The 12,127-nt window shown below is 39.4% G+C and overlaps 1 protein-coding gene across 1 annotated transcript; it reads right to left on the reverse strand.

The window, feature by feature from the left end:
- Window positions 1–293: 293 nt before the first annotated feature.
- LOC111218654 (potassium/sodium hyperpolarization-activated cyclic nucleotide-gated channel 2-like) lies at window positions 294–11,790 on the reverse strand. The gene is made up of 10 exons (XM_022741058.1): window positions 11,488–11,790; window positions 10,245–10,431; window positions 9,505–9,609; window positions 9,110–9,247; window positions 7,105–7,266; window positions 5,793–5,886; window positions 5,547–5,674; window positions 4,555–4,701; window positions 3,616–3,853; window positions 294–1,630 (listed from the first exon to the last, which is right to left on the reverse strand). Exons 1-10 carry the CDS (start codon window positions 11,670–11,672, stop codon window positions 1,458–1,460), a joined length of 1,557 nt encoding a protein of 518 aa, XP_022596779.1. The 5' UTR covers window positions 11,673–11,790; the 3' UTR covers window positions 294–1,457.
- Window positions 11,791–12,127: the final 337 nt, after the last annotated feature.

The raw sequence follows: 12,127 nt of genomic DNA on the forward strand, positions 1-12,127 counted from the left end.
AGGCGAGGAGGAAACCACCTGCTGTTCTCACACAGATGTTTCATAATCATGTTACAGTATCCGCTTTATTTTTGTTGCTTTCACACTGGCATTAACTTGTCTCGTGTAATATTACTTCAAAATAAATGTCATTTTAGAGAAAAGGAAAAATGACAAACATGATTTTTTACCTTCCTCACAGCTTACAGCGGCTGTACACTACTAATCCTGTACGGATGTGATATGATTGCTGTCCATGTTTGTCTGGCATGGCTCAGGTTAAACCTTCTGTAACACATGAACAGATACATGAATGCCATAGAATATTTCTTTTATTATTATTTGACTGTCAATCATTAAAAAAAAATAAATCTAGGAATAACAATCCCTATAACTAGTCGTCCTAACACTAGAGCCGCCCCCTCGAAATTAAAGCCTTTCATACTGTACACGTTGGCTTTTTACTGGTGGGACTCTCCAGTGTAATATTAGAAAAGTAACTCTATGCTGTTTACCGGAAATCAATTCTTCTTCACTGCTCTTAAGGAGTAGTTGCCGGTGGCTGCACACATCAACTTCCTGTGTAGGCTACAGTTTCACGGCAGCTAATAAGAATTGATTTTTGGGAAAACTGTAACTTTGTCCAAGTTTATTAATAAATTACATGGTGTTGGATCAATGCATAGACTTGCGTACTCGCTGATACTCAATACAGTATTTTTACTCAGTATTGGAGGTCCAGGGATGGTAACGTTCGGACGGTAGCTCAACAAAAAAACGGATGGATTCAAATTTTGTACAGACATTCATGCTCATTCATGAACATGCTGATAGATACAACAAAGTCCAGAGGGAGAAGAAACACAAGAAGTCAGACAGCTGCTGTTTTAACTTTAGCCAAATTATCTAAATTAACTGAAGATCAAAGTTGAACCAGAGTTCAGTTTAACAGTGAAGTATTTTTGAACTGTTGGGTAGTAATTTGTTTAAAACTATGTTTGTCTGACCGCTTGTGTTTCTTTCCCAATCTCACTTCTGTTTCAACAACGTTGACATGTTTGCAGATCTCAGCAGTTAACTCGAGGAGTACAGTGTTGATAGGAATTACGGCCAAAACAAGGAAAAACAAGCGGATCAAAATGTCCCTTCAGTGTTTACTAAGTCCGTCTTGTTTTGTCACTAAGACATGCATTGACTTTCCAAACATCAATGCTAAATAGCAACATCAACAAGGAAGCAGAGATCAACTGTTTGACCCGTCTTTACTGTTGAGGTTATTGTTTATTGCTTATAACTGACAGTTTAGAAGACAGAAAACTAAAAGTGTCCATCTCATCCATGAATAAGTGTCCACATATCCTAATGAGGACTCAGCCACAGTCTTACTGTCCATCCCATGACAACATAAATCGTCCAGGAAATTTCCGCACCTCCTGTCCTTTTCCTAAAGTAAAGAAGTCCAAGTACTGTTTTTGCTCTTATACGAGCTCACCATCCGAGTTGAGCTGAACCATTTTTTCTAAGTCCTTCTTGACATCTGGGAAGCCCTCCAGCACATCCCGAAAGTCCTTACAGGACAGAGAGAAGCACTGGCAGTCGGTCAGCGCCTTCACCGTGGCCAGATGTTTGCCTTTGGTCAGCACGCACGTCTCTGTTGTACACACAGAGGGAACCACAAGAGCGTGGTTAATGAGCGAGTAAACCCTAATGACGGGGATGAGCTCTGACAATTAATCCTAAATTAAATAACCAGACTTAGCTGAGTTGTTTCGGGAAGCCTGCTTAGCTCTAAACGCTGCTGAGGTTTGCTGCCAAAAAGATTAGGACCTGTTCCCACTTAAAGCCCGAGAATTAAATAAATCCCCCAAAATTGGAAAAGATAGATTTATTCACTTTAGTGTGACAGTGATTGAAAAAAACAAACTCTGTGCTCACCTGCGTTAACAAACAGAAGCTTGCAGATGTATATGTGACAAGCAATAGAAGAATAAACTTTCAAAATCACACTAAAATCTAAATCCAAATAAATTTTGATTTATTAGTTAATTAAAATATATTGATGTGAACTAATTAACTAAATCTCCAGATGGCAGCTGCTTAAGCGTAATGTCTTCCTGTGTGCACCTGTTCCAGCGTCCTGTAAAAACTGCCCTTATATACACAATAATCTAATATATTAATTTAAAAAGACAGATAGTACATGCATACATACATGCAGATAGTTTTGTTTTTATTTGTCCACGTTTTGAAATATCTGTCAGAGACTTTTTTTTCCCCAATGCAATGGAGGGGAATGTAGTTTTGTTTGTGGAGCTCACAGCACCTAAAAATGACGAGAGCAACATCTTTTCCTAGAAACATGATCCCTGTTACTATAGATAATCCACAGAACAAGCTGTCAGCTGTTCCTCTGGTAGAACGTAGTTCCAGTGAAACCTGTTCACAGCGAGCTCTGTGGATTATCCAGAGTGTAACTGTTATATGTTTTCGTGAGACAGAAAATCGACAGATTTTTAAAAGTGAGTTTGGCGTGATGTCCTCCTCCAGTGAGACTGTGGTTTACAAAGCTAACAGCCCTGTGATATACAACCTCTGTTGGACGTAGTGTTTAGATACCAGAGAGCCACATCTCTGACAAAGTTCCAACAAACAACAAAATAACATCAATTTAACAATTTGGATTATTTATTTTAGTTGCAGTTATTGTTGCAGGGCTTTTGAACAATTTTACCGGAACTACTTTCCACCAAAGAAATAATCCCTTAAAAACTGACAATATATTCTTTGCATTCTGACATACTGTTTCTTGAAAACCATGTTGCTGCTTATTTTATTTCATTTTTACCTTCATTAAAAAGTAGGAGTGTGGAGAGGTGACAGGAAATGAGTGACGAGAGTGGGAATCACATTGAAGCAGAGACATTGTGATCAGTGTATAGTATGTCTCTTAACCACAAGGTCACAATGACACAGTTTTAATTTAATGCTTTAAGCACTATATGGAATTTCATTCACGTCCATTGTATTGGTGTGGAGGCAGAAACCTCAGAGACAGATATCTCAGAGTCGGGGTAATGAAACATAAACTAATCTAATTATACCGCACGGTCTTCTGTGATTTGACTGAACTGAGCCTCAACGACTGTGAGATGTTAATCAATTAATTTGATAAACTGAACACACACTACTGGTCATCACACATTTATACTGACCTCAGAATATCAACCTGAATCAACCGCTGTAAACGTCATTTTAAATTAATTAATGCACCTCATGCATAATGTACCTGGATGTGTTCACACAGTGGAAACACAAATGTAAACACGGCTTGTAGCACTTTTTGTTGTTTCTGTTCGTTCATTATGTTCATTATGTAACACTTAAACAGCGCTCTGGTGTTCTTATTGTTGTACTTATTATGTGATGTACTCAGTTTGATTTCCAGTTCATTTAGCAGAGTTGTAAAACACATTCTGGTGTTAATGTCTCTAAAGTGAGATTCCCTGATGTTCCTTTAATTCCTTCTCTCCCACTTCAAATTCACTGACTATCGCTGTCTGGAAATCGCTTTTTCATGTCAACAAATATTTTCCACGATGTTCCAGATATTCAAAAATAAGAGTAAATCCAACCCACCTCCAAAAAAGTCTCCATCACACAGTTCCCTCTCGTAGGAGTCAGTCTCCATGAGGACCTGGCCGTGGTCGATGAAGAACATGCGGTCGCCCGGGACGTGCTGTCGGACGATGACGTCTCCCTCCTGGAAAACCTCGTAGTCCAGTTTGGGGAGGACAGCATTGATGAAGTTTTCATCTCTGCTCTGAAATATTGGCACTTTTCTCAGCAGCCGGCTGCACATCACCATCAGGATTTGCTGAAAAATAAATACAAATAATTATAAAACATGTTTAATTCACATGAAAGAAAGAATTTAGATGAATAACAGGAGCAACTAAATGACTATAAAGCAAGAATGACATTAAGACATTTAATGAATAACATATATATAGATGTATATGTAATGTATATCTAAGTATATGAATGAGTCAATAATGTGAGGTTACAAAGAATCTGTGATCTGCACATAAATACTGAGGTTGTTAAAATAACTAAAATGGGTTTCATTTAATTCAGTTTGTTTCAGACTGCCTGCACTGCAGCTTCACAAACTTAGTTGAAAGACAGAAAATGTGCAAAACATTAGCAGTTTATAGCTTCTCAAATGTGAGAATTTGCTGCCATTATCTTTTTCATATTGTTGCTAATAGAATATCTTTGGATTTAATGACGGTTGCTCAAACAAAAAAAGTCTGTAAGTATATAAGATAACTGCAGGTTTAGTCATCATGAAAATAAAAACTAGATGCAGCTCTGCAACTTCAGCTTCCATCAAGAAGGGGCTCTTCAGACTCTTTCCCTTCTCCATGCACCTGGGATGTAGGTGAGGTGTTTCCAGAATCCCCCACTCTGCCTCTGAGATACACTTATCATGGAAGAACCGCAGCACTTCATACTATAAAGGCATCAATATGGGATGCAGCAGTCCAGAGATGAGCTTTTAGTTCAAATCTGTACCTCTTTCAGTGCCGAGGACACTGTGTCTATGACGTCCTTCTCATCAAACCACTTCCCTCCGTAGCGAGCCTGGTAGTAGTTGTTGATGCGAAGCTGCAGTTCAGGTGGGAGCTTCATGAAGGTCATGTAGTGCTCCAAACGGCTCATCTGTGGACAGTCACAGTCTTTTAACACACAGCGTTACACTACCAAATTTATAATTATAATAATAATAATGTATCATAATAATAATAATGATAATTATAATAATGTATCACTGTTAGTTGTTAGTTTCAGAGAGCCACTGACTGAGTTACTGTGCATGAATGAAATAAAACAAGCCTTGACCCATTTGTTTCCTACTGACGACTCTAAGATAAATAACTACATTCATAAAAAGAAATATTAAAAAATGAAAATATCAACTAATAATAAAGAAAATAAAGAAATATCACATGGAAAATATAAATTTCAATCCCCAAATTACCTTAATAATTAGACCATTAAATAATTAAAAGGCATAAAATAAATCAAATTGTTATTTTGATTCTTCACTCCTATGAATTGCAAAAGTTTGTGTAATATTAAGTGAATATCAAATTTTCTACGATATAATTAAATCAGAAGGTCTCTGTAATATAATATAATATAATATAATATATCTCATTATTTGAGAGATTTTATATAACAAATGTTTAACCAATATTCAACAAATGTTAAATATTCTGGTGAGTCAGTGACATCTTAAAGCACATATTCATTTAGAGGTTACCTTGATTTTATTTGAGTTTTTATTTTACTGTTATCCGTCTTTTATTCAGTTTTTAATTCCCTTTTCATAATATCTTTTGTCTTACACCACTGGTTTTATCTTTTTTATCTTTGTAACCTTTGTAACCCAAGCAAATACCACAAATACAAATCATTATTATTAGAAAATGAATTTTGGGTTTGAATTGCAACCTGTCAATTCATTACATGTTTCTGTTTAAGATATTATCACACAGGAGGACCTTGCTCTTGTACTCCTTGGCCGCCGGGTCGACGTTGGCGATCATGGCTGTAGCGTTGGCCACGAGGACGGTGTACATCAGACAGCCGGACACCATGCTGACCATGACGATCCACATTTCAACATAGTCTGGGGAACAAGATGCCGACACTCCAGCTCATTTAGTGTATTTATATCTGAAGGAGAATGTAATGCATCTGTTCTTCAATGCTATTAGTGCTGGATAAAGAAAATCAATAGTTCTCACTTGTTGGAGCGTCCATGGAGCCGTAAGAGAGAGCAATCATCTGGGAGAGAGCTCGAAAAACTCCCCATGAGTACTTCACGATCACTGTGGCATTCTGGGAGAAATATTTTCATCATTAGTGGTATAATTTGTAAATCTGTGCCCTGTACAACTTAGTCTGGCCCTTTTGAGGTTATCTGGCTTCACTGAGTCCAACTTACATCGACCGTCCTGGATAACCAGTATCACTGAACTGGTTATCAGCTGGTTCAGTTAACTGAGTTTTCCTGTCTGGCTGTAACTGCATTCATGTGACAGAGAACCATGAATAAAGTGCTTTATATGATACAAGCTGAACCAGTGTTAACCTGCAGGTAAATTCAGTTATAGTGACAGCAGAAAGTCGTATTCCACCAGGTGACTGTAAACAATATGGTCACATGACTGGAACAGAATAAGAAGCTGTAGAAACATTAATAATAATAATTTCCAAATATTAAAGTAAAGCTAAGGATATACCGTAAAGCGAAGGATTTATTATAAAGGGTCTTTAGTGAAAAGTGAGTATTTTTTGCTTTATTGTCTGATGATAAAAAAAACTATTATATAATTTTTGATGCACATAAAAAATTTACAAGAGACGTCAGCCTATTTCAGAGAAAGGAGAGCAGAGAGGAGGAGAAAAGTAGTTGATGTCTGATAAGGTTAATCTGACTGGCACGTTGAATTAATAACAACAGGAAATATTTAACAGTTTGGGGATTATTATTCTAATAAAATACCTCAGAGGGTTTAGCTTTTATTTCCAATTATCATCACAAAGTCTCTTAATGTCATAGTAAGTAGCATCTCCGAAAGCATCAACCCTGTATCACATGATCAGATATCTATTGCTCTTTATTATTTGGTTCAGATTGGTCAGTAGTTGGGTTGTTGACAGGTTTCGATCTGATCCACTGAGGTTAATCTGCTCCGGTGCAGGTTAGCCCTGCAGCACGGGTTGCCATGGTGATATAACCCGGTTAAAAGTGAGCCAGCTTCGTGATACGGGAAAACTTGAGTTACCTAAGTCCAAAGAGGAGCTGGATAACCCTCTAATCTCGCAACAACAACAAATCTTCACATGAATTTAAAACACAGCGTGTGGTGTAGATGTTTAAAGCACCACAAAGTTCTTTTGTGCAACAATTTTACACTATTAACAGGCGCACTTCTGGTGAAACCTGCGGTGGATAGTTGACGACTCCTACTCGTCGTTCACAAAAACCTCATCAACAACCGTCATCATTCACACCGTGTTCAGCTAGAGAACGTTTTGTGAAATGAGTTTTACCATCAGGTTTTCTTTGCGGACCCAGCAGTCAGTGGGGAACTCCTCCAGCATGGGCACAAAGTACTGGATGCAGCCGTTCCAGTGACACAGCAGGAAAATCATCATGAACAGAGACAAGATGCGGAAGAAGAGGCGGACCACCTCCAGGTTTGCATTGGACACCTGCCGCAAAGAGATGACATGAAAACATGAACCGTTGTGGCGTTATCCTCTCCCAAGTCTATACTATGTACAAACAGAATACACTCACTCACTGGCACACCTGCAACAATATCAAAATATCTTTTTTGTTTAGGACAGTGAGTTAATACGTCTTCTCAGTGGCTAAGTTACAGTAACTCAACATCCACTGTGAAAAGAGAAAAACCTTGAAAACAATGTAAAAATGTTGGCAGTCATGAAGACAAAGGTTGAGCAGAATATGGACAGAGTTGTATTTATTATGCAGACCTGAGGTCCCTTGTTTTGACCTTAACTTGCCATAAAAGAGTAGGAAAGATTATTTTGCTTTATCACAACTTGGGTCTAATTTTCATAGTTTTGTTCATTATTTCCTTCGGATATGAGAACCTGGTATTTACCAAAGTAAATGCTGATGACATGACAACATCACTACAACCAAGTCCAACAAGACAAGAAACATGAGCAGTCAGACGATCAGACAGGCTGTAAAACAAGCCAACAGTTTAGCCAGATCACCTAAACCACTTAATTTGCAGGTAAAACCAAAAGTGAGTGCAGTTGAAATGTTGCTGAATCCCCTTTATTGCACAGTGCTGCCATCATAAATGGGGGCGATGGCCAGAACTCTGAAAAAGAGATTGGATTAACCCTTTGTTCCATTTTCCAGTGTGCCTGGTCTAACCCAATCTTACAGTTAATTAAATAAAGTAACCAAAAATATTTATTGCATCCATCAGCTTTAACATACAAGAGAAGACAGAGAAGCGTGACATTTGATATTTTGCCAAGCAAACACGTTGCAACACCAACAATGCGAAAGTTCTGGTGATGTACAATCAATACAACACTTTCAGCACCACTTTTAATAAAAGGTGAAGCACTTGACTTTGTTGAAAACGTCACTTATTTATCAGGACACAATGCAAGATTGTGGAAACACAGCCGAAATAGCAAAAGGCCAATTATATGACAGCAACGTCAAGTCCATACTAATGTACGGTTCCCGGTTGTAATAAACCACAGTGGAAGCCTGAGGAAACTACGTGGCATCTCCTGGCCGGAAAAAATCCCAAGCTTGGAATTCTACATTAAAATCTAAAGTAAGAACATCGTGACAGAAGCCACAGCAGTGGCTGGACCCTGTGATTGAAATGGAGGTAGATCGTATCACTGAGATTGACTCCTCCAGGCAAAAGAAAACCTGGCGGAGCAGAAATGACCTGGCACAGAGCCGTTCTGGACGAGCTAACAAAGATGAACTTAAATCAGAAGGAGGGAAGGATGGGGAGCATTGGAGGGAGCTCACTGTGGCTTCACTGTCCACCCCCGGGAACGAAGAGGATTAAGTAAATTATTTCAATTTCCAAAGAGAGAGGCTTCAGTATCCACTACGACACCAAAACATACACCAAGAGAATTTATTTTAGGCGCTGGCTGCCGATTAAAGGCTTCCAGACAACATGCATTATGCAATATCAAGAGAGCCAAGATATACTGTGTTTCATTATGAGGTGACCATGAACATAAACAAAGTGAATTTGAGCTCTTCTATCCCTTTTTTCTTTTCTTCAGACCTCGGTTGCTTGAGCACTTAAGTTTGGGTACGTGTGTTTAGAAAAAGACAAACTCTGCTAAAAATAAAAAATAATACAATTGTTGATCGATGAGCTGTGAGCCAGCTCTCGTTTTACAAATGACATTGTAAGTGGCCAAAGTCAGATTTGTCATCGGAGCCCGGCCTGGTAAGGTATCTGCAGGCGGGAGAAAAGGTTGATTGAGTTTCAGGGATGAGCTTTGAAGACGGTCGGGCGTGTGAACTTACTTTCTCCACTTCGTTGAAGAACCTGACGAGTCTGGACACTCGAGCGAGTCGGATCAAGCTGAGGATCCGCACAAACATCAGTATCCTCATCATCTTGTTGGTCTTGGAGGGGTTGTCATCGTTGTGGTACTGCAAGTCCTGGGATAGTAGAAGTAAAAATGTATGTATTTATTATTCTTCTTTTATACTTATTTATATCATTATAGTCTTAAGTTTATTAAACTCATCATTTCATTTCCTTTTCTTCATTACTTCCTGTCTGTAAAGAACTTTTATGACTGCTAATAAACCATGAACAAATTATGTAAAATTAAGTGCACGATTGCTTTGTGAAGTGACAAACGCTGCAGCACACTGTTGGCTTTTTGCTGCTTCAACAGTCTGTTCATTATTACCGCAAACAGCAGAATGTAGCCGATTGGGAAAGCAGCTATAACATCCGGTATGAACCATGTCCTCAGGTAACTGACTCGGATCCGCTTGATGTCCAGAATAGCTTCCTGCGAAAAAGAACAAAGCGGCAGATTGAGCAGATGGATGAAGACGCTGTGCAGCACGTGCCACGATCAGATGTATAATTTAACACTTGAACAGAAACAACATTGTGGGAGTTTGTCCAAAACGAAGGGAGACGGTGATGCTGGCATGAGATGAGCAGCGTCCTCAAAGAAAATCTGAATTAATTTGACAGCGATGTAGGATTGTTGCTGAAGCTCATGCATGAATATTTCAACTGGGCAGAAACCGACCGAGGATAAATCTGGCAAAACCAGATGCTTGTGCGGTCCAGAGTAAACACCACAGACGTGAAAACAACACAGATGGGCAATTTGTGATTGGCAAGATAGAAGTCACAAAGCATGAGCAGATGAAAACAAACAGGATATAGTCTGCATAATACTTAATTGGAAACGTTATACTTCTCATTCATCCAATACAATAATCCCTGTTATAAAATCAAACAACAAGTGCCAATTTCGCCCATGTCCAGGAGATGAGGGGTGGAGTTTGTTAATCTAGCCTTTCGTGTATTGAGTAGATTACAGATGGGGCAGAGATGGATTGTACGTGCTTGTCTGCGCAGGGATTATAGTCTTCCAGATTGTGTCTGAAAATAGAGTACAGCCACTCTCACCTCCCCGTCCTCTGTTATGATGCCCATCCGAAAATTCAGAGCCACATCTATCAGGAACAGCGTGTCTGAGAACACGTTAAATCCTTCCCACGCCAGCCCGCTGTTTCCATCCAGAAAAGCTATCTCCATGGGAATCCCAATCAGGTTCAGAAACGTGATGGCCATCATGCACATGATGTAGTAACTCCTACAGGGAAAACATCAGACAGACATACGCGAGTGTGGGCATGTGTGACTTTTGAGTAACCCTCAGTTCGTTTGCCAGAAGGACTCATTAGACAGTCGTGCTGCAGCCGGTAAGGGAAGCTGATTTTCTCTGATACTGTAACAGCACACATCCTCAGCCAGGGTTCAATATCCAGGCTCAAATAGCTCTGCTCTCTGATCCCAATTGTTTCTTTCCTTCTTTGTTTTCACTCCAACTGATCGCCTTACGCACTAATAACAACAGTACTGCATGGATAATGCAAAACCAGCCGTCTATGAAAGCATGTTCTTAAAGCAGCCATTTGATCCATCTGTTTTTTCCCCTCTTCTAATCCTCAGCTATTATCCTTAAATTCACCTCACAGAGTAATGAGAGTAACAATCATTTTAATTTTCATTTATTGATTTTCTAATTTTAGTTGCTCTTTTATTTTACATGTTTTTCTTAGATGTTGCAGTTACACTGCATCTGTTTCTATATTTGTTTTCACATCTGCAAAAGGTTTAGTGCAACACAAATCATTGTCATAATGAATTGTTGCATTGTTATCATGCTTTATACTAATTAATAATGCAATATGCAAAAATATGGAGCAGGGCAGCAACTAATGATTATTTTCATTATTGATTATTTTCTAAATTAATTGACCAATTGTTTATTCTATAATATGTCAGAAAGGTGTTACAATTAAGTTGCTTGTTTTCCCATAAACAAACAGCAAATCTGTGAAAGTGAGAAGCTGGAACTAGAAAACGTTTGTCACTTTTAAAAAAAATATTAATTATCAAAATTGTTCCTATTTTCTATTAATTTATGATTAATCAATTGAAGGACTCATCATTTCAGCTGTAACATGGATGAAAATAACAAGATGAGATAAGGTAACACTGTATAAATCCCAGGAGAAAAATGAAGCAAATAATTACCCACAAAAACTTAGTGAAACTGCACAACTTTACAAGATAGAGTCACACTAACAGTGTGGGTAGTGTCTCGGTACAGGACTGGCCTGAATCTATCAGATATATTAAATACCTCATGAGGCTGAAAGGGTGAATGACAAAGACTCCGCTCTCCAGCTGTCGGATGCATTCCTTCTCCACGGCCACTTCGCTGCCGTACACGTACAGCGACTGTCTGTTCAGCTGTGGGAGAAGCAGGGCTCTCCATCCACAGGTGGCCATAGTGCATCCCTCGGCGGGACCTTTTAGTTTCTCCATGGCCCAACCTCGCTGCCCTGTGATCAGCCGAACGCACAGGCCATCCTCCCTCTGCTGCTGCTGCTGCTGCTGCTGCTGCTGCTTCTTCTTCTTCTCAGGAGGAGTGGAGTCTGACTCTACCAGTCCTGACCTCCCCTCTTGGTCACAAGGTAATTTTCCATCAAGGCTCCCAACCTCAGGGCTTATTGAAGCTGTGTGGAGCGAGGCGAGTGGATACCCGCCTTCCTGCTCCCTCCCTCTCTCCCTCTCTCTCCCTCCCTCTCCCTCTCCGTCAGCCTCTCTCTATTTCGTGTCCCACCCAACCCCATCCACTTCTTTTCTTTTTCTCCCAGCTCATCAACTATTCAGTATCTGTGTCTCATCCCCACATGAATCAAGTCATGTCAAGAGGGTAAGGTCCAGCTCACATTAATACTGAAGACAATGGCATATGTGTGTGCGTGCGTGTGTGTGTG

Source organism: Seriola dumerili, unplaced genomic scaffold (genome assembly GCF_002260705.1).
Source record: "Seriola dumerili isolate Sdu_G_001 unplaced genomic scaffold, Sdu_1.0 BDQW01000052.1, whole genome shotgun sequence".
NCBI classification, from domain to species: Eukaryota; Metazoa; Chordata; class Actinopteri; order Carangiformes; family Carangidae; genus Seriola; species Seriola dumerili.

Excerpts from the sequence above, each read along its gene's own strand:
- LOC111218654 (XM_022741058.1), bottom strand. The coding sequence starts at position 11,672 with ATGGAGAAACTAAAAGGTCCCGCCGAGGGATGCACTATGGCCACCTGT. Across the intron at positions 9,248-9,504 it reads GCTACATTCTGCTGTTTGCG|GACTTGCAGTACCACAACGA; the intron begins GTAATAATGAAC and ends CTACTATCCCAG. Across the intron at positions 3,854-4,554 it reads TGTCCTCGGCACTGAAAGAG|CAAATCCTGATGGTGATGTG; the intron begins GTACAGATTTGA and ends TTTATTTTTCAG.